The 23944-nt window shown below is 36.4% G+C and overlaps 1 protein-coding gene across 1 annotated transcript in view; it reads right to left on the minus strand.

The window, feature by feature from the left end:
- Positions 1-23944, minus strand: part of eys (eyes shut homolog) — a 191395-nt gene that overhangs the window by 138743 nt on the left and 28708 nt on the right. The window contains exons 9-19 of the mRNA XM_042010299.1: positions 19348-19487; positions 17181-17344; positions 16773-17026; positions 15791-15895; positions 11271-11393; positions 9720-9833; positions 7661-7783; positions 6880-6993; positions 6198-6431; positions 4481-4603; positions 4267-4380 (exon numbers count right to left, since the gene is read on the minus strand). Of these exons, the coding sequence (XP_041866233.1) occupies positions 4267-4380; positions 4481-4603; positions 6198-6431; positions 6880-6993; positions 7661-7783; positions 9720-9833; positions 11271-11393; positions 15791-15895; positions 16773-17026; positions 17181-17344; positions 19348-19487 (1608 nt within the window). The remainder of the gene's footprint in view (positions 1-4266; positions 4381-4480; positions 4604-6197; positions 6432-6879; positions 6994-7660; positions 7784-9719; positions 9834-11270; positions 11394-15790; positions 15896-16772; positions 17027-17180; positions 17345-19347; positions 19488-23944) is intronic.

Raw genomic sequence — 23944 nt, forward strand, 5'->3', positions numbered from 1 at the left:
TGTAAACAGAAAATATGTGTGTTGTATTTGATATCAAACTTAGCAACACATATTACTAAAATCTGTAGATGGTATAAGATGGTTTATGTAACTGGCATGGAAATAGGAGATAATCAGTCTTTGGCTGAACTGACAGTAAAACAGGCATCTCTGATGAGAACAAGCTGAATACAGCTTGGATAAACAAAGTTAGATGAAAATTTTCATGGCCATTTCATGGGTTCCAGAGAGATTCATTTATAATTTTGGCAGTAATAAATATCTAAAATCACGTGTCAGTTCTGTCCTCAACTTTTTTTTTCTTTTTTAATTTCTCTTGGGAAGAGATGATCACTTTGCCATGAATGAAATAGCAGCTTTCACCAGTCTAGCATGCTCCTATAGCTGCATGTCATTGAAAGAGAAAGCACACCTTATCAAAGGTGTTAGCTGTCAGGGGCTGAATAAAACTAAACAAATCACATGATCCTGACCAGGCCATGCAACCCCATACATAGAGAGAAAGATCTCATTTAGTTGTAACAAAACTCTGATTATGAGCTTGGTAAACTCAATTTTTCAGACTGCTTCTATGTGCCTGTTTAGGCAAAAGTAGCAGCTTTTGTATCAGATGACAAATCACATTTATTTCTAACAGGGTGAAAAACATCACAGCTGCTGAAGACAAAGCAAAGAAAATTGGCAAAAGACAAGAGATGCTGATTCTGTGAATGTGTAAATGAATCTGATCAATATCAATGACACATCATTGAATTACAAGTAGCTCTGTCAGTTTAACACTAGAAGTCCCAGAGAGGGGTCAATTGACCTTTCTACCTTTACAACCCAGAGATGGGTCGATTGACCAGTAGGATTTTAGCTAAAATCCTGTCTTAAGCTGTGAACAGCTTCTTTTGTTTGTAGACGAGTCAATTACTGGCACACCCCAGGAGGGCGCATACTTAGGGGAGACACTGTAGACTCTTGAAACTGGACTGTCAACTTTTGCCCAAAGCTTGGCTTGAGACACTGCTTGGTCCCCTGAGTATGAGATTGGAGTAGACCTCAAACAGATTCAGAAAGGTTTTCCTGCATTCTAGTATATTTCAAATAATTAAAAATATATTTGATATGATATATGATATATACCTCCTCGACACATTTGTGTGCTTTTAGAAGAAAAAAAAAAAGATAATCATTGTGGGCCTTCAATAAAAAAGCAAACAATTTAGAATGATATGACAAAATGATGAATTCATATTTTTTTAAAAAATCACTTTAAAAGGTCCAGCTCTCCTCTTTTCATACAAATGAAAAAATACAAATTTTTCAGAATTTTTTACCAATTTTTCAAACTTTCTAACCCAATGTTCATGTACCTTATGTCCAAAAAGCCCAAGCAATGAACAATTTTGAATATTTAAAATGAACATTTTTTGATTGTGGTGGTACAGGCAGGGTCTGTGAGTAAAATATCCAGAAGCATTAGTGTCTAAGTCAAGAGGGCATAAATGTCAACATGACAAAGATATAAAAGAACAACTGTGAATTTTTTCCAATGCTTTTTATTTTTGTCATAAAAAAAAACAACAAAACAGTTAAAATAATGCAAGTAATGAAACAATTTCACAAATATTTACACAAGGCTACAGTGGCATGCCCTTGTGTGAATGGCTTTTCTGCTCTTTCAGCAGTCCGTCTGTGCTAAGTCCAAACATGCTTGGCACTTCCATGGTATCTCCATCCTGCATTTGCCACATGTGTATTTGTAGCAGTCAACACATCTTACAGTTGCGCAATTGTTCTTGCATCGATGGTTGACCTGACATTTTGCCCTTTTCCCAGGGCTAGGTGTGGGAGGTTGCTGCTGAAGCAGTTGCTCCTTATGTGCCTTCTTCTGACTCACATGAGAGTTGGCCAACTCTTTCGCGAGCTCAACCAGGAAGTCCACTCTTCTCTCCTGCACTCCGGTGCATTCCTTATGAAGAACATGAGCGTTCAGTGCCGCCATGTCGATCATGTTGTAGAACACGGCGACTGGCCATCTCCGTGTTCCTGCACGCACGCTGTACTCCCGCACCATCTGGTCCATCACATCCACACCACACTTTGTGGTGTTGTATTGTGTGACAGTGTTTGGCTTCCTTTTGGTGGTATTCTCAGTCTCAACCACATTGTGCATGCTGCTGAGAAGATAGACAGTCTTTTTCCGTTTCGGCGCATATACTGTGAGTGTTGCACCAGTGGTGGAAAACACTCGAGTGGTGAATTTAGTGTGGTCCTTCTGTCTAGTTGACTGAGGAATTTCCCGGCGAATCTTGTTGACTGTGCCAAGGATGGTGGTTTTCCGGCTAAGCAGTCGTTGCGCAAGGGACAGCGATGTAAAAAAATTGTCTGTTGTTACAGTTCTGCCCTTATCCATGAACGGCTCCATCAGCCTCATCACTACACTCTCAGAGAGTCTCTCTCCACTGGGACGACTGGGGTCCTTGCCAAGATATGGCAGGATATTGCAAATGTACTTTGATTTCAAGTCACAAGCCAGCCAAAACTTAATGCCAAATTTGTCCGGTTTTGTTGCAATGTACTGCAGAAAACTGCAGCGAGTCTTTGTCGGGAAAAGCTGTTCATCAATAGTGATGTGTCGACCAGGGTTATAAGATCTGATGCAGTTATTGACAAAAGATTCCCACAGATTAGAAATTGCAGCAAACTTATTTGTCTGCTGACCAATTGTCACGTAGTGATGGAACTTTCTTCACCCCCCGCAAGATAATAATTGCAATAAATGCCATTAGTTCTGGGAGGTTCATGAACCAATCTGCCTGCTCCTTTTGCCGTGCATGCTGAATGGTCCATTCTTGAATGCTACGAAGCATTTCAAGTGTTATAAAACAGAAGAAGCTTTGAAGACGAGTCCGGATACTTCTTCTGGCCTTAGCAGTTGGCTCTCCATCTGTGCCGTATGGTTCTATTGGGGTGAAATTGAGACATGTCCCCAGCTGTTCTTCATGCCACACTGTGCCATCTTTAGCCATCTCTGTCCTCTCACTTCCCAACCGAGCCCTCTTTTCTGGCAGTGGAGCAGTCTCATCATCTGCAAGGTAAACAATTTCACAATTTCAGAGGACGAAAATAGGATGTTTTGGAAATAAGATTAAAAAAATCCTTTATTTGTACCAAAATGGAGAAATTCCAGTGTTGCAACTCACAGTACAGGACAAAGCAGAAAGAAAGAAATTTGTCATACCAAAAAGTTCAATAATAGTTTCAAATCTTACCTGAAGACTGCTCAGAGTCAGAGTCCGAATCCAGCTGAATTTGTATCTCTTCTCCATCTGAGTCACAAGGGTTTGTATCGCTGAGGATCAGGTCCAATGCCTGCTGAGTTGTAAGCCGCCTCTGCATTTTGCTTCCTTCTATTTGTTCGAGGTGAAGCTAGCTACTATTTATCCCCCTCAGCCCACCATCCCCCACTGCCACAGAATTTACCAGACGTTTCAAGGTAACAAGGAGGGGCTGGATGCAATGGGTGCATTCCTCAGGTAATGGCTGCATTTACAAATGAAGAGATGCTAATTTTTGCCAGCAGAGTCGTCAGTTTGGACTAAAGGTCTTTCGACCCTTCTCTGGGACTTTAGGGAGACATCAAAATTCCTGGGACTTCTAGTGTTAAGATGGTTTATTTTATCAGATGAATAAGCTGAAAGTGTTTCACTGAAGTCTGTGGGGAAGTTTTGCTCTCATTCGGTCAGATGTTACTGTGGCTGTTTTAAATGTTTTTTTTTGTACCAAGTAAAGAAGTTAGATAAAAGCAAATCAAACAAGTTAGCAGACCTTTTCTAAATGTCTGTTTATTTTCCACCATCCAGGCTCTGAAATGTTAAATAAAAAGTTCTAAAAAACTTTTTTACATGAATAGTGATGAAGCAGCCATACAATTCTTCAAATGCTCCTAGTTTAGTTCATTCCCTGACCTTTTGTCCTTTAAAACTTTTTGAAAACAACTCTACTGACGTAATGAGAGCTGAGTGACATTGCAATTGATGAAAGTAGGTTGGAAAAGGGGATTCCTAAACTGTGAAATTTTAGAATCAAACAACTGATTTTATGTAGACTCTGAAATTAATTTAGCATTTAGGAAGTCAAATTTAGCAGTTTAGCAATGTTAGAAACATAAACAAATTTAAATTAATGAATTAAAGTTCAACTCTCGCTTGCTATGAGAGTCTGGCTTATATTCATTACTGAGGTTTGAGCAGTCACTGAAAGAAGCATATGAAATACCTATGATCCCAAGAGGACACTGACAGCTGAATGAGTTGAGCTCATCTATGCAGGAGCCTCCATTTCGACATGGTTGGCTGAGACATTCATTCACTTCAATCTCACACTTATTTCCTAAGAAAGGACGAGGAGAGCACAGCATGTTGACAAATTGCTTCTTTGAATAAAATGCCACTAACTCACAAAATATAACTTCAGGATTGCATTCGCTTACCAATAAATCCAGGTGCACAGTAGCAATTGTAGCCATTGAGAGTATCTTTGCAGATGCTGAGGACTCCGCAAGGCTCCTTTTCACAGTCATCAATGTTTATTTCACAAAAGTGGCCTGTTAAACCTGTAGAGAGAGCACAAGATGTTCTTTTCTATTTCAGATGACACACCTAAGGCATCTTTTTTAGAATGAGTTAGTACAGCTGCCAGTTAAAATATCCATAGCATCCATCCATCCATCCGTCCGTCCATCCATCCATCCATCCATCCATCCATCCATCCATCCATCCATCCATCCATCCATCCATCCATCTATCCATCCATGCATCCATCCATCCATCCATCCATCTATCCATCCATGCATCCATCCATCCGTCCGTCCATCCATCCATCCGTCCGTCCGTCCGTCCGTCCGTCCGTCCGTCCATCCATTCCATCTATCTATCCATCCATCCATCCATCCATCCATCCATCCATCCATCCATCCATTCCATCCATCCATCCATCCATGCATCCATCCATCCATCCATCCATCCATCCATCCATCCATCTATCCATCCATCCATGCATCCATCCATCCATCCATCCATCTATCCATCCATCCATCCGTCCGTCCATCCATCCATCCATCCATCCGTCCGTCCATCCTTCCATCCTTCCATCCATCCAATTTTTGTTTTCTTGATTAAAGATTAAATCATTCCTTTGTACAGTGATTCCTGATCAAGATAGCTTAAAATAATAATAATAATAATAATAATAATAATAATAATAATAATAATAATAACAATAACAATAACAATAACAATAACAATAATAATAATAATAATTAAAAAATGGCCAGTTTTAAGTCATATAGTAAAAGGTAAAGGTACATAAAGGAGCTAACTGGTGTAGTATTCACATGAAAGTACTCCAATGAAGCATTAAATACTCAAATTTGTTACATGCTACTAAAATGCAATAGGTAAAAAAACCGAAAAAGAGGATAAAATTTACAAGAATCTATGAAGTTGATCCATTCCCACTTTTAAAATGGATCTTTTCATGTGATCTTTTTATCTAGTCTTGAACTGTAACCTAATATGAAATTTGGAAGTTTGACATTTACTTTTGTAAAATACCATCTTTATAATTTTAAACTAAAATTGCAAAGGTATGTTGGAAAGTCGTCATTAGCATCAATATTATTTTATTTGAAAACAGGATTTCATTATGTAATTAGTCAACTTTATAAATCTGTCAGTCAATAAATTTGTTTAAATAATTTATTAAATTTATTAAAATGTTCCTTTATGGTCATTACAGGTGTGTACACTAACTGGCTTTGCTAAAGTACAAATAGAGATAAAAGTAATTCATGAATCTAAATCTAATAATAATGCTTAGAATAATAGATTCTTAAAATATGCTTATATTGGATGGAAATCATGTGAAATGTCACTGTATTTCCTTGATAGTAAATTATTATTTTGGCAAAATGAAAACAAACAGACATCCTCAGCATCATGACCACTTTGAAGTCGGCTCACATCCTGATGAACAGAGCCGTGACTTACACGTTGCATAAAGGCTGTTATCTGTTGTTGCTTAAGGCCAAAGAGATTAGGCTCCCACAGAGAAGAAAGCCGAACAAATGACAGCGTCAGACTGGGAGTGTGTCTGCTATGTACATGATTTAGTTGAGGAAATGCCTCCATGTTGAAGGGTGACCCTACCTGGTAAACAGTTACATTTGAACCCTGTCGACAGATCCACACACAGTGAACCGTGTCCACAAAGGCCGTCAACACAGTGGTTTATAGGTGTTTCGCAGTGCCCCCCTGTGTGCCCATGATGGCACACACATCTATAAGTACTTTCCAGCTCTTCACAGAGGATAGTCCCTTCAGGGTCACATGGATTTGATACACACTGCCTCACAGATGAGGAGCAGTCCTTGCCCTGGTATCCTGTAAGAGGTAGGATTAAAGAGGTGATTATGTGCTGTGTGCTCTGTCCTTACGTCTTCCCACATCTGGCAAGAAATATGGATTTTAATTTCACATAATGTTCTCGGTGCCATGTTTTTTCAAATTTGCTGATTTACTTAATTCACCCTGCAAAAAAATAAAACACAAAAACCGTGTACACAACCAACAGAACAGGAAAAAAGGTGTCAGTTCAGCCTTTGTACAGAGGTTAATCTGTTAGTTGTTGTTTCCACTGTAATCAACAAAACTAATATGTTTCACATGCATTAACAATAAAGTCACAAAAGTGATTAAACCAGAAGGGGAGACGATAAGCACAATTATCTAGCTGTCTGTTATTTTTACCGAACAGCCTATTAAATCACTGCAGACAAGAATAAAGACCAAGTTTAATAAAGCCAATCTACTGTTTAAAATGTGTTAATACCTGAAGGGCAAATACATTGAACTTCTCCAGCTACATTGTGTGAACAGGTTCCACCGTTTCTGCAGAACTCCACCTCTGATGTACATGAAGAGACAGATATGGAGCAATTCTTACCTGAAAAGTAAATTAAGATATATAAAAAAAATAATAATAATAAATAAATAAATAAATAAATGCATAAATAATAATAATAATAATAATAATAATAATAACACAGATGCTGAAATCATCTTTATAAAAACTGAAGACAGACAAACAAATGGAAAAAGAGACAACACTGCCAGCACAATGACATGTCTCAGTAGTATGTCATCCACCTGAGTTTGGCTGGAAGTGTACTAATGGAGGCAACAAGGTGATGCTCCTGTGTAGCTGATAATTGTTTTAGTGTCTTTTGCACCTTGTGTGCCTCTGACTGTGAAACATAGGTATTAAATTTTACTTGTTGCAAACATAACAACATAAAAGAATGCACATTGTGTTCATATAAAGCTGATAACAAAAGGAGCATGTGTTTGTACTGTGTCTTTGTTTTAATAATATCTTTAGAATAATTTTTATTCTATTATTTAACTATTTTGTCATTTAAAAAGTGTGCTGATATTAAAGATAAAATCTTTGTTCTCAATGAGCTGAAGTCATTCTGAAATTGGAAAATTAGCCCTTATAAAAGACTAAGGGACTATTTGATGGTAATCACTGCTTAAAAGTAATCAGTCAATGCCATAGTGATTAATTACTGCCAGGAAAATTATAAAAAAAAAAAAAAAAAAACCCTCACCAGTAAAACCCGATGGACAGATGCATTCATAGTCTGCAACCAGGTCAATACATGTGGAATTATTGGCACAGTATCCATGGACACATTCATCATATCTGATTTCACAGTTGAAACCCCCAAAGCCTGAAAGAAGAAGAAAAAAACAAACATTTGAGATGGTGTCTAAATGTCAGTAAACAAGCTTAAAAAGATACTAATTAGAATTATATTACACCCAGTGAAATTCAACATGACTTTTCCCCACAAATGCACCACAAATTAATAAGTAAATGCTGTGGTGAGAAACAAAAGTGCTAATTCTTCATACTGTGTGCTTGGTATGTTGTTTTTTTTTTTTATTTTTTTAGTATCTAATTTCAGTTTAATCCACGTTTTATATTTTTTTAAATAAAAAGGTTAAAGTCATCAAGCAAAAGCAAGTGATGAAATTTCTGTCATTTTACCTGCTCATAAATATATTCCACCGCATGGTCACGCTACAAAATGACTATCATTAGCACTGTCACACACTGCAGCTACAGGAGACCCATGACTAATGCTTAGCTATCAGCACCATCGGTGCAGGTCAAATTCTCATCATTTCTCAAACTGACCATGGAACCAATTTCCATCTCTCTCCAAGTCATAAAATTTGACAATTATCCTGACTTCATTAAAAATGCATAACAGACTTCACCTGCAATCAAGCTTTAGCCAGAGGAATGTTTTCCAGGTAAGATGTCAACTGGACCAAGAAATTATTAAAAGAATTGTTATGATTTATTTCTTCTTACACTAATGATGCAAGTTGCAATTTGTTGATATGATTTGAGAATTCTACGCAAATATTTGTTAACCTCCTGGGTAATAAACCACAGGCCAGAGCAAATGTGTAATTGAAAATCCACACAAGTAAAGATAACACTAATTAAATGATTTAAAAACAATCAATAAAAAAACACGTTTATTGCAAGTAATCACCATCAATTTTGGCTGAATGTAGTCTCGTTCTGCTAGTTATGGGAGCCCTTTTGGCCTTTTTCTTTTTAGAAAGTTACTTATTAATTTAAAAGAAAACAAAATCTGGCAGCTTGCCCAGTACACTGTGAAAAAAAAAAGCCATACAATAACTTAGTAATATGTGAGCTTCCTTGTGAATACGGTATGTTGAAATTTCAGTAGGTCGCTCACACTTTGTCCACAGGTCATTTTTGTCTTGTATTTCTATATTTAATTTATTTGTAAAATGAGCCCTCAAGTGTAATAATGACAAACACGGTTTGTTTTCCTTTGCTTTCCACTCTGTGGGGCAAAAGTACCCTTCTATATTATTATTATCATCATGTTATTTGTTTTAATTATTATTTTTTCACTTTTTTCATTTTTAACATTTTGTCACGATTTTGGATTTTTATCTTTGAATCTGCTTGCTGTTTCTACTGAGGTGTTGCACCTGTTCTCAACCACAACTGTACATAATCAGCTCATGAAATATTCTCTCTGCACAAATCCCTGCTTTGATATGTGCATATGTACAATAACATGCACATGATATACAATTACATTACATATATATATATATATATACAGCTGAAAAATAGGACATATAGAAATATAATTTTCTCCCTCTCTATAGCAACCCCCAGGCTTTGTAACTGATCCTTTATGCAAGACAGATTAACTAACTTCTATACCAACTCTTAGTTGACTGTTGTATCACTTCTCATTTCTTGATGACACTGTAAATTCATTTATTTAACAATAAATAAATAGTCACCCCAGGGAGCCCCCCCCAAACTATATGCTTTGAAATATCTTTATGTCTTTTCATATCTGTTTGTCTGTTTATTCCGGTGAATAGGAAAAAGACTGCTAAATTACAGACTGAAAAAATAATTAGGGTAAAAGTGCTTCAAAATAGCTTTTTATTATATCTCTCATTTAAAATTCAGGTTGAATGCTTACTTAAAACCTAACCGTGGTCTGAATAAACCACAAAACTGTTTCATCTCAAATACTAGTGGATATAATTTGTATGGTTTGATATGCTATGCTATGTTATTATTGCACTGAAACTTACCCTCTGAGCATAAGCACTGATAGAAGTCAATGCCATCCACACAAATGCCACCATTCTGGCATGGCTTTGACCCGCACTCATTGAGATTTACTTCACAAAGTGACCCTCCAAACCCTTGAGCACATGGGAAAAAATAAAAAAAAAAGAGGAGAAAAAAAGCCTGTTATTGGAATCCTTTACGCTTGGTTTCATTCCTCAGCCAATTAGGATCAGCATGACTTTGTTTTCACAAACAAAAGCTGGTTTTCAAAGCATGTATTGATTCAAAGAGCTTGCTGAGAACAGGCAGACTCAGTTCACTGGATCATTTAATCATGTTTAATAAGAGCCAGTCATTGCCCTTCTGATTTATTACATTAAACAGGGCAAATTCAATGATTTTTTAAAATCAAAGTCAATCTATACACAAAAAGGACTACATGAAACAAATAGCATGCATCAGTACACATGTATATGTAGCAAAAGTGTACACACATACAGGCCATTAAAGACAAGAAATCGTCCAGTGTTTAATCCACATTACTGCTTGTGCTAAACAAGCCATATGCGGGTAACTTTACACCCACTTACACGGCAGCATTAGTCTATATGTGTACAATATGAATGTTTCACACAGGCAGCCAGGTTTTAAGACAAGCATGTTGAAAGGTAACAGTCAGAATCTGCCTTTCTGCACAATAAGCATTTTTCCCAAAAACTATTTAGTACAAATTTGAGACACTGAGACTTGGATTTACATGATGTAAAGTGAGGGGAGATATTAGAAACATGTTTAGTGGTATCTTAGGTTGGCTCATATTCAAAAAATTTGGATGCCAAGACTGCTGACCTGAAAAATCTAAACAAGACAGCTACTAGCGATTTGCCCTTGAGAAGTGATCTGGAGAGTGTAGCTCGCTGCAGGTTGTTTTCATTTACATAAGAAATCACTCACAATCTTTCACTTTGACATCTGCTGAGCATAAATGCAACACAAGTAATGATGTTACAATTATTGATTGCTTTACATGAACTTCTATGCTATAGCTATTTGTTTAAAAAGTGATGCAAGAGCAGCTGTGGAGTAGTGAAGACTGAGTTATGCTTGCTGTGTGAGGCTAAATGTTTTTAGTTCCAGTACCCTGACTGCATCCAGGAATGAGTTACATGATTGCCTGTAGATGTGCACCAAGTTCAATGTATTTACAGAATTTTGTCCCATTTTTCATAGGCTCCACCTACTCCTGAGTGATCTCTCAGTAACTGCTGTGATATGACTATCACCTCCATGGACAGAATTCAAAAGATTGGACTGGAACACAGATGAAATTGTGTTTTTTGCAGGGATTATCCAATTTGTCTCTGAATATGATCATAGAACTTTAAGGCAATTTGGAGATATTAATACACAACAAAGAAAAACCTCAATGGGATTTTGATATAAGAAAAAAGTATATTGATTAAAGAATAGATACTTCTTGAAGCAAGAATTTTATTTTTACATCAGTTTCTGCCTTCAGTACAGAAAACTTACTTTTGTCAAGTCACAGGACATGTGAAGCTTTTGCTCACCTCTTTCACATATGCAAGAAACATTCTGTCCGTCCTTTGTCTCAGTGCATATTAATGTGTGTTCACTGCACAGTCCAAATGAGCAAAGGTCAATATCCAGAGAGCAATCTTTCCCCTTGTACCCTGAAAATAACATTGACGTTACTAGAGAAGAAAAATTCAGCTAACAGTTGGGAATCAAGCCAAGAGAACTGAATTAAAAAAATAAAGGCAGCACACAGCATGTTTATGGCTGCAATGTTGTATCTTTTCTCAGCAGATTAACAGCATATTGATTCATGCCCTTACAATCTATCTGATAGGCAGCTTGCTAATAGAGTGAATCATACAGCAGCCTACCATAGCAGACTGATCTATATCACATTTATCGTACACACAAGTTGAGGGTCTGCATGTCACTGATAGATCCCACCATCAATATGTATTGTTAAAAATGAAGCAGAGAAAGAAAGCACAAATGATGATTAATCTAACTGAAACAGACTGTTTAATTTCTTTTAGACTGATAACACACAATTTAATCTTTGCACATTATGTAACTTTGATCAAAAACATGGAAACTAAATTTTACATTTTGCAATAGAAGTGGAAACAGTGATCATTCTCCTGTCCACATTTTTTTTATTTATTTATTTTTTTGCAACATTTTCTGTTTTATGAGCCGATCCATGACTAACACTGTGTGCATGAAAGAAATAAGCATGCTTATGGTTTGCTACTCATCAGAAAAGAAAGCTGATAATGATAGTAAAACTATATGCGCATGCATGAACCTGATTTCCACCCCTGCCTTTATCCATAAATGCATGATGACACTTCTTCAGTTGAATCAATTGCATATAAAGGTTGGTGAAAATAACTGTGAAGAAGAGAAACAGTTAATTTAATGAAGAAGGAAATACGATTGTATAGTTTGTTTGCATTTCTTGCCTCCATTTGACAGATTAAGTGTATATATGAAAAGTAGAATATTATGATTAAGGGGTGCAGATTTATGCTGCACATTATTCTTTAATAAATGCAATATTTTGCATGAGAAAAAGCATGAGCTGTTGTGTTTGTCAGTGCATCATTTATACACCTGGCCCCTGGTGTTGGTTATTATAAAATAAAGATGAAGAATCCCACTAGTGAAGCTTTCCAGCAGACTTGAAAGGCACCATAACAACTTAAACACCACTTCACTATTAAACATTTTCTGCAGATCAGTCTGAATATTAGTTGTTTATTTTTTCACAATTTTAGCATCAAGAAATATCACAGCAGTGAGTGCAAAGGGCACACTTTACATGTGTAAATTGCCGGAGGTACTCAGACAGCCCAATCTTTAACAGAGTATTAATGAGACCCACCAATAATTAATGGCATCCAAGTCTGACAAAAATTAACTGGAGCTAAGTTTTGTTTGTTGCTTCCAGCTGTTTGTAGCCTGTTAAATACCTGCAGCTACATGGGGTTAACTACAGCAGCCGGATCTATGAGAGTCCCCAAGGCGAGAGTGCTGCACAAAGTTCCGAACATAGCACAACATCAATAACTTCATTCATTATTTATGAATAATTTTAGACCAAACTGTTTACTAAATCAAAGATATTTGTGAAGTTTGTGATTTTGTTCAGATTGTTAGTGCAAGAGTTCAGACTCAGCATTTGCAGCAAGGATTATTGAATTGTCTCTGAGTGTTTCCAGTCAGTGTTGGGTTCAGCATGCAGACACTGTTCCAACATCTGCTATCTTTGATTTCCATTTTGGGTTTATTCCATGTTGAGTGCCAGGGGTTTCCTTTATAGTAGCTGCAACAATCTAAAAACCTAAATTGGCTTAAACAATGGGACTATATTTATTATAAATAAAACCTAATGTCACAATGCTAGATAACATCAGGTTCCTTGTTAGCTAAACTATAAACCTAGCTTGTCTTTGGTAACTGTAGTTTTGTAAATGCAACCTAAAACTGAATCTTAGTGGCTAGTTACAGATGTTATGTTTGTTTGATGAGGTTTCTCTTCTGCCACCATGACAGTGTGCTGGTCATTTTTTTGATGAGCATCAGTGAATTTAGGAGGCAGCTTTAACAGAAAGCGCTGAAAGAAAATCATGTAGTTAAATTTGGCTTTTGATATCTAACAATAGCCTTTCTATAGACGCATGCCTTTAAACTGCTTTATTTACAAAGCTACATAATTTGTAACAACCAAAGCCATTAATTCATACGCACACTCACTCAAGCTAGATTGAAAAACACACTTAAATCGACATGCAGTTCATATCTTTGAAGTAGATACCATTCACTTGCAAATGAAGGACATTGCATGCATTTAAATGTCTTTCGCTTGTTATAAATTTTTTTGTTTGTTTTATCAGATTCAAGCCTTGAAAACACACATAGAACAGCAGTTATATTAGATTATGTGGTACATTTAGCTGTAAGTAGACTTCCTTTTTATTACACTGTAACCTTACTCAAGAGCAGCTTAGCTTACATCATCTCATCTATCTGGATGGTTAATGACCTTCCTACTACCCTTTTTCCATTATAACATGTATTACGTTGACTAGTTAATGGACAGCTATTCCCTCCAACAGGGTGTTTCAGAAGTGTTTAATAACCAATTGTGCATGCAGTTCACTCTGAGGGTAATGTTGCATGAAGGAATGTCACATTTACAGTGTCACCATCTCCAGATGGGACTTTTTCTGTTGGACACCTACTAGTGGTTTAGTCCAACCCTGCTGCAAAGAAGGAAACAAACAGGGTTTCAGTGTTGTCTATTTTTTCTAAATATCCACTGAAATCCTGATGAATATTTTTATAGCAAAGCCCTACATTTTACCAAAAGGATCTTCTAAAGTCTCTACCATACAGTATTTGATGAATTATTAAATGTTTTAGCAATAAGCAAGTTTAAATGACAAGAACACTATGAGGCAGGCTGCAAAATTTAGCCATGGTAAGTGGCACAAATGCAAAAATCCTTCATTCTTCAGTCATGTTATTCTTTACAGCACTTGGGCATTCACCAAAAAACGTGATTGACATCTACTAACAAGCACAACTGCCAATCAGTATGTGTTGTGTTGCTAATCCTGATGCAAATTTAACTTTTTTTTTTTTCCTGTCACAAAAACAGCAATTTTAAGGACTGGGTGACCTTGGCTGAATTACCACCACAAGCCTTGTTGCCTTTATGGTAAAGTTTCAATCTGAAGAATTATAAAGAAAGAAACGATTAAAGTAAAACCTCTAATGTGGACATAGGTGTAAAGAAGAGACAGTAGCAGGAACAGTCTGAACACACTGATGAAAAACAATAATGTTGTTGTAAACTTGCCAGACCATGTATCTAATTGGATTTGTGAAAGGATAAAGGAGATCAAAAACACCTGTTTATAAATCTGTCAGTGAAATTAAAACAGTAATGGAAGCTTTACTGACACATCAATGTTCTGTTTCTGCCCAAATCTAATTTAAGCAAATAAAAAAAAAAAAAAAAAAAACTAAGAGCAGATTATTTACTATGATGTGTTTTATGCTGCCATAATGTCATAAAAACACACCATGCAACAGCCACTGCATGCTTTTAAGGCTTACTCAAATGTAAACGGCTAATGTAGAAATATAAACTTTAAAATATATTACAACCCACATAAAAGTTCCTGTGGAGTTCATCCCTTTTTCCTGCATGTATTAAGAAAATCATTCACTAAATCCAATCAGCCAGTGTATTGTAATGCCCTGCCAACACCTACAGTTTGTGGGTGTTATTTCTCAAATATTTGTCTGTAAAGCATGTTCTGTGGATTGTGTCTGTTTACATTTGAATGTGACATTGGACTAGTTATGCCAAGCAGTTCAGCTGCTGCACTCTGACTTTTGCAATCAAGTGGTGATTAAGTATTTTATTACCAGAGGGCATAGTAAAATCAACTGCACACAAAGGAATGAAACACCTCCCTCTATTATGGCCTGATTATGGATCCTGTCTGGAACGTGTGTAATAAATAAATGTCAAATAGGTATACATTTGTAAAACAGGTTGTCATTTGATTAAAGGACAAGGTTAAAACTCATTCTAAGTGAAATAACAAGAGGACAGTCATGTTTGAATCCACTATTGCTGAACATGACAGCAAGCTGTTTATAATTTTTTTTTCCCTGGTTATTCAGCGGTCTACTGACATTGATCTTAACCTCGATTCTATAAGAGTTTTGTTTTTTTCTTACATTGATCCATAATAAAGATTTATTGTTTCCATTTTCTTTATGTAGAACTTTCTTAAGAGGCTGCACTGACACTCTGGAGAAAGAAAAAAAAAAACTATTGTAAATTATAATTTTTTTCTTTGCTATTTTTGGAGATGCATTTTGAAAAAAAAAAAAGTGAAAAATCATCAAAGAAAACAAACAAGTTGTAGGAGAAATAAACTTTTCATGTATTCCCGAGATACGAGCCACAGAAAATTAATGGCATGATATTTTTGTAAACATGCCCAATAATACGCAAGTAGATGCTACTTACCAAGAGGACAGTGACAAATATAGTCATTTATCAGATCCATACACGAGCCACCATTTAGACAAGGCTGCGACCAGCAATCATTTACATTCTGAGAGCAGGTCTTTCCTGCAAGATTAAGGGAGAGAAACAAATAAGCTCTATTTAATGCTAAAGGAAATGCAGCTTTTATGTATTCCTACAATGGAGTGTTGCAGGTCACTATGGAAGTTGAATAATTATTCTAATGTGGCTTTTGTTGTGCCGACATTTAAAATATATGCAATAAAAGTTTCTTAAGGGCCGCAAATTACTTCTGATTCTACAGGCTCAAAAAGGGGTTGAATTATTATGTGTTCATGTTGCAGCTTGTATGTATGCATAAATGGTGCATTCTGTTCTTCTGCTGTATCCTCAGGGCAAGATTTAGGATACAGAACTGATTAATAATTTTACCAGCAAAATTTAAAGCTCCACCAGCTCTGGCTTCTGGCAATATTTCAGACCTTTGAGTTTTCTGAGAGCCAGAGGGCACTGCTCTTCTATCTGCACTCCAGGTAGTTAGCCATCATGACCTGGCAAGAACTCTGTTAATCATGTACAGTAAAGGACTCTACATATATTTTAGAAGACAAATTTTGTTCCAACATACACTGTTCATAGTGATTCAGTTCAGATATCCCCACCACATACTGATAAGATGCACTATGTGCTGGTAGATCTCTAATACTCTGGATTTTAAACACACAAAAGTAACTACAGATTTCCATGTAGAGTTGTCATTGTTATCAATACTTGGTATATTAATGCAAGAAAAACAATCAAATATAACTCTTCATAATACTATATGTTCAGTTCTCATAGCATAAATAAGGGACGATGTATGTGTCAGTTTCACCAGCTTAACATTTAAACAACAAAGCCCCCTCTAAAACCTAACACTTCACTGGCTAGCTGTAGTAATAGCTGTAAAATGGGCTTGTATTCGTATCAGATGGTCTCATACCCTCAAACCCCGGGGGACAGTGGCACCGATAATCACTGATTAGGTCCACACAGGTGGCACCACTTGAGCAGGGGAAGCTGTTGCACTCATTTCCTTCCACTTCACAGAGCGGGCCCTCAAATCCGAGCATGCAGCGGCAGGTGAAGTTGTACTGCTGGTCCAGGCAAACACCATGTTCAGAGCAGCCATGGCCAACACAGTAATCAATGTCCTCCTCACAGTACACCCCTGTGTATCCTCTGGGACAGAGGCAGCTGGCGACAGATTAAAGAGAATTTCTTAATAGTGCAGAGAGAAAGAAGAATTCTTTCAGCCCTAAAGGAGGGAGCAGTAAATGTCATAGCTTTTACAATCATTGACATTCTGGTGCCAGAATAGCCTGAAGGCAATCAAGACTTAAACACTCACCTGTAACCATCAATCTCATCCACACAAGTAGCTCCATTTTGACACCAATGTCGAATACAATCATTGGTATTTATGCTGCACTTCTGACCAGACCAACCACGAGTACAGATGCAGGTGTAGCCGCTGGCATCATTCAACACACAGCGTCCTCCATTGGCACACAGCTGTTGAAAAAAGAAACAAATTAGTCAGATACACATGTCATGAAATCAGAAATGCAAATGAAACAGCTTTATTTTGGATGGTAATGTTTTAAATTGGACAGAACCCATTCTGGTCAGAAATATAACTATTTTTCCAAAGTAATCACTAATCCTTTCTTGCTCCTGGCCGTCTGAAAATGAGCTTCATTACAGCCACATGACACACTCATGAATACTGATTCATGTTTTATATTCTATGTAGCATCTACATCATGTCTTACAAGACAAGATCAATGGTCATTGAGAGCTAAGACTCCAAAGAGCTCTTTGTAACAGAGGATTTGCCTGATAGCTGGTGTGTATACAGAGAAGCGAGACAAAGAAGCAAAAGAAAAGTTGGCTAGTGGGGCAGTGTTAAATACAAGCATCATGGCATTTCTACGCTAGGGTAAGCCTCACTCCACAGTAAGCAATCATCTACATCTGTAATTTATCATTTCCATCTGTAATTTCCTATTTTAAACATTTGTTTAACGTTTTAAAGTAAAAGGGCATTTTAGGAATTCACAAAGAAACTAAAACATTTAAAAATCCAGATTCTGCCAACTTTCTCCACTTTTATTTATTTTTTTCTCTCTCAGACTAATAAATATGCTACCATTACATACTGTAGGCCAAATGCAAAATTCCTGGCAAACAATCATACAATTCCAGCTCTGCCTTTTTAATCATGCCAATTTAAATGCAGTTAAGAAATTTAAGTATGATATTTGGAATATGTACAAATTGCACATGGTATGTTAGTTTGTAGGTTAAAACTATATTTGGCATGTTTTATGTTTTACACAGCAATAATTCAATATAACATGTTCATATAATTAAATGCACCTTTCTTTGCACTTCAACCAACTCACTGTAAAAGTTTAGTAACAGCTAATTATTATTTATCCCTGTGCATATCAAAACAATATCTTAAATTTTACAAATACAATAGTCAATTATGAACAAATGGTCTTACATTCTATCTGTGTTTCATTGTTAATTAATTTATTTACTCTTTTTTAATTTCTCAACTATCACTGTAAAAAAAAAAAAAAGTGAAGTGAAAGAACTTCTAAAGCTAGCAATTTCTAATACCTGTAAGAGGAAAATAGGGGGTTTAGCTTCGCTGGAAATGTAATAACTGAAAAGAAGCAAAACCAACTTTCTGGGGACAAGACAAAGACAAAGATGCCATTGTGAAGAAAAAATAGCCATTAGTGTTAAAGCTATTGCACTGCAACATGGCAACAATTTAAAGGTGTTTTTATTAGCGAGTACTTTTATTTCCAAAATACAAAATTACCATCTTCTCATACAGTTCATTCCCTCCATGCAGAAATGAGCCAACTAACTCTCCATTTATCTGTTAGCGAAATTTAACAAAAGCCTATCTAGTCCACTTTTATTTAAGTTTGTGAAGGATTTGACTCATGTGTACAAGACAAATGTAATAAATTTTGGTGTACATTGTGATCATTTTTCATAAAACTGCAAAATTTAAACTTCAGAAAAAAATGTGATCTCAGAAAACTTGTGCATTTTCTTAAGACAATGTGTGAAAACTCTTAAAAACAAAGGTAATAAATTACAAAAATAAATTCATAATTATCATGCTGTGGTAGATCCCTGGTATGGGATAAACTTTGTGCCACTGGGGAACTGTACTATGAAAATGAATTAGGGAATGAATTTTTTCAAATACAAAAGTTTCAACTTTACCAATATACACATTCAAAAAACAAAGATTCAATATCAAATATGGTCATTTGGATTCAGTTTTTTAAAGCAATTATTCAAACAGGCATATTCAGATTCAAATTGAATGATTCAAATTCAAATATAAAGAATTCAGATTCGCTCCCCAGTGGCACAAAGTTTATCCCATACCTTGGTGTTAATTGGTGAATGTATTAAGTGTACATATTAATGAAATGGAATACCTAATTTGGAAGAAAGAAAGACAAAAATAAGTTTCTACCCACTTGAAGGTTTTGAGGACATGGTACACGGCAGGTGTATTCAAGGCCCTCAGGGAGATCCACACACTGAGTACTTGGTGGGCATATGCTGTCAGGCAGAGTACAGGCATCTATGTTAACTTCACAGTTCTTTCCCTGAAAACCTGCAAAACAGGATTTAATACATGTTAACTGACAGATGCAATACTTTACCAACAAGAAATAGATCAGAAATCAGAGCTACTGGCCCATTTCTAATTCATGTTGATGCCAGGCTGAGTCTTCTATATATTTAATAAACAGGGCCAAAACTGGCTCAACCAAGAGTCAGCTGGAGAATTGGCCCCATTTTCACCGAACCTCAGTGGCCGCTCAGTAAATGCGAGCGTTAATTTAACTCTTAAAAAAAGATAGAACGGGCAAACACTGGTGCTGTGCTTTCATCTCTTTCCTCTTCTCGCTTCTTTCACTGTAATACTCTTATGTACCCGTTATCAAATTAAACTACAAAATGTTGTAAAGACTAGAATATAAATATGACCTGAAAAATAATGTCAGATTTTTTTTATCCTAGACAAATAATAACAATCTAACAATATTATACAAGTTGATTTTTTGAGAAAAATGTGCCAATGTTACAAATCTGTGACTGATAAAAAAAAAAAAAAAAAAAAACTATCAGTATCTGGTATGACCTTGTTTCCTATTCAAGCAATGACAAAATATTTCCAGTAACTACTTGTAAGTCCTTCACATTGCTGTGGGGAATTTTTTGTTTTTTGCCAATTTCTCTATGTAGAACACCCTCAAGTCTGAATTTTTGGTGGGTTTACTCACTTGTGCTGAATATGAATGTTTTGTGTGCACAGGTGTTCATCCTTCTACATGCCCAACTTTCCTTTGAGGTTCAGTCTACAGACCATCCATTTTCTGCACATGCTTATTCCAATGCAGGGTTGTGGAGGAGGTATGGAGCCTATCCCAGCAGCTACTAGGCAAGAGGCAGGGCATGTGGACCGGTTGCCAGTCAATAAAATATGGGTGGAAGCATTGAAATGATATAAGGGTGCAGTGCAGAAAGACTCATTATTCAGAATGCTCTGTAATATGTAAATGGAAATGTAATTGTGTATATTAAACACCATAATCAGAATATTTTTAAAAGTATAGTGTAAGTTTAACATTTTATATATAGTTAATTTGAGAGGTCTTTAGTTGTTTAGAAATGACTGTGATCTTTGTGGGGTCACAGACTGTTCCATGTAAAGCTCTCAAGGATAAGGAGTATTAGCTCTTATTTATTTGCACTACAAACACATTATGTGTTTTTGGGCTTTAATAAATTGCTCTTCTTGAATGAAACAATTATCTTTTCATGCCTGATTACCAGACAGTTGACTGAATCCAACTGACTCCTTAATTTTAGAGATCTCCCAATCCAATTTCATATCAGTTAAGGGTCTTGACCAATGCCTTTTACTAATGATTACATCAGGATCACTGAGTTCACCTCAGCACATGGCTGAAATAATGAGCACATGGCTACTTTGCATTTTAATAGAGATGCACATTAATTTTTTTCCTCAATATGTCAATGATAAAATGTGTGAGGCTTATTTTCCTGACATGAACGAAACTGCTGCAACTCACCAATATCACTTAGTTAGTGACAGGAAAATAGTGGACTGTTCCAGTAAATTATATTATGGTCAGTGTCATCACAGCAGACAATGGTGCATTCAATATCATAAACTGTAAATTAAATATAATTCTTTTTAAAATCTTTTATATCACTTGTTCCAAAGGTTGCGGGAAAGCTGGAGCCAGCAATTAGCATTTGAGAGGCAGGGTACAGCCTGGACGGGTCACCAGTTTATTACAGGGCCAACGTGGAGTGAGAAACAACAACTCACATTCACTTTACTTAAAAAGAATTTAAACTGACCAATTAACCTAGCATGCTTGTTTTTGGTCTGTGGGAACGTTCCAGAAAACATTTTAGTTTTCAAATCAAATAATTTATTTATCAAACTATTTTCATACAAAGTAGCACAAAGTGCTTTATGTAATAAAAACTATTTTTGAACATATTTATATGAAAAACACAAACTTGCACCCTCACAGTGCACATATACAACACCCATCCCTCCCCCCACCCTAATCTGCACAAATATAAACTCTGGCTTAGCTTCTGTATCTTTAACTGAAAACTCAATGGATAAATAAAAAAACATGAGTGGAGATAAACATCTGAGGATGACCATCTGGCTTGGCACTCCAGTGAGGAAACAGTATCTTGGAGATCTGTCCACACCAGGAGCCACCACACCAATGACAAGACCACATCACCACAGGGACCGCTCATATCAGGGCAGTGCCGGAGCCAGGGCTGCAGTGCAGGACCCTACCAACCACCCCAACTGGGTCGATCCCCATAGTAACAACCCCACAGGCATATCCCCCAATGTGGAGGCTCCCCTTGAGAAAATCACTGGAATTTTAAAGAATTTGCACATGGTAATTTGTGTTTTTAAAATGTTTTAATAATTTTAAATGGGTGTGTAATTTTTAAATGAGTATCAGCCAATACTCAGTCTTAAAAGACTTTGAAATTGGGGGTATAAAGTCTTTAGTGGTGGATGTCTAATTAAATCAAATTTATAGTTAACTGTTAATCTTAGAGATTTGCATACATTTGCATTTTGCAGCTTGGATGCATTGGATATTTTCCATAAATTAATTAAAGACCATTTATAATATGTTTATCTCAAACATTTAATTAGATTATTATATTTTAATGACAGGTAGTGTGTGAATAACTAAAGTTCTTTTAGGTCATATTTGTGCAGCGATAAAGACAGTAACTTTTAAGCATCTGTGCATTTAGGGGGGGAAACAATTGGTTGATATCTGCAAACACTTGTTCCTTGAAGAAAACCATCTAATAAGAAACAGTATTTTTTTTCTTTGAAGTGACATATTTGTCATACCCTACAGTTAAAAGCACTATAAACCCAATATAAATAAAGTCTGTAAGCTTTAGGTAAATGAAATCTGCTTCCATCTGGCACTGCCAATGCACTTCAGTTCAGTAAATATTTATTACTGATTTGACACCATAAAATACATTCTGTAGATTAGGTAGGACTTGGAATAAGTAAAACAGTCAAAGTACCTTGCAATTCAAGCCATGTCTTCTCACTTTGCTTTGTACTTTGGTTCAGGCCAGCACTCAGTGGACCACTTTTTACATGGCAGAACTCACCTCACCATAAGACACAGCAGATGAGGGATATGGGCAGAAGCTTAGGTTTTTTTTAGATAACAGAAGAGATTTAGTAGCAGAGCTAAAAGGCCAGGATACACCCTGTGGAATTTGTTACCATGGATTTGTGGTCATATCTACTACCAGTTTGCTCAGAGAGTTGGGATTCATGATCAGGGATTACGGCAGACTGCACATGCAGTTTCAGATTTAACTGGAAAAGAAAGAAAGTAAGAAAGAAAAAAAAAAACTCAGATTGTGTGCAAACTACCACTGATGAAAAGAAAGGATAAAAACACTAACTGCTATATAATAGGCTCATGTATCTTGCTTTGGTCCAAATATATCGCAATTTAGCTTTCACTAATACTAATTTTGATGATAATCTGATCATCTAAGTGGTTACAATACAAGCAGGCCTGATTGGTGCAGTGAGCAAGTGTAATGGGGGTGGGTACACAGTCCAATTCAACTTGACATCTGTGATAGGGGGTTCTCACTCAATAACTCTAATAACAAAACCATCAACCTAAACCCCTCTTGTCCCAAACATCATCGCTTGGTTCCACCTGAGATGCTTTCCCACTAAGCCCAAGGGAAAGTCATGTCAGATCTGGTGAGGTAAAAGATGAGCTGAGCATTAAGAAAAAACATATACACTGGCTGAACACATACATGTGTCCATCACATCATTTTAATTACTAAACACAAAATGAACATGGGAACCATAATCATTTATGCAATGTTTCATTATTAATGCAATGCGATCTGTAAAGTGGGATTTGCTAGAGACATAGGTGTGATGTTCCTTCCTTCTTTACAGTATATTTGACGTAAGCTTTCTACATTAATATTACATTAAAAACTGCTATTCAGAGGGTCTTCGCTTTGAAATCTGCTGGCCTTTAAAAGAGTCTGGAAGTTTTATTTGTGTCAGCCAAGTTTTCCTTCAGTGCCCTCTCAAACAAAATAAATAAGTAAATAAAATTCAAAGAGAGTTAAGTGAACTGGAAACTCTAAATTCCCTGTAGGTATGACTTTGTTTTTCTGTCTGTGTGTGAGCTCTGACATCATGCTGTTCAGGTTGTGCAGCTCACCCAGTATGTTTATGTAAGTGTGGCTGTCGATATGCACCCATATGTATCTGCTGAGATATGCTGAGGCACTGATCCTACTGAAGTGCATAATATTAAGGCTATGTCAATACATTTATGATGGAATTCTGCTACAGCTGTAACAGAACCTAATTCCATCAGCTTGCTCGTGGTTATTACAGTGAATTGAATTTAACTGAACTGAAGAGAAGAGCTCCCTTCAGCCCTGAACAGGATAAGCCGTGTCGGAAATGGATGGATG

This window comes from Melanotaenia boesemani, chromosome 16 (genome assembly GCF_017639745.1).
Source record: "Melanotaenia boesemani isolate fMelBoe1 chromosome 16, fMelBoe1.pri, whole genome shotgun sequence".
NCBI lineage: Eukaryota > Metazoa > Chordata > Actinopteri > Atheriniformes > Melanotaeniidae > Melanotaenia > Melanotaenia boesemani.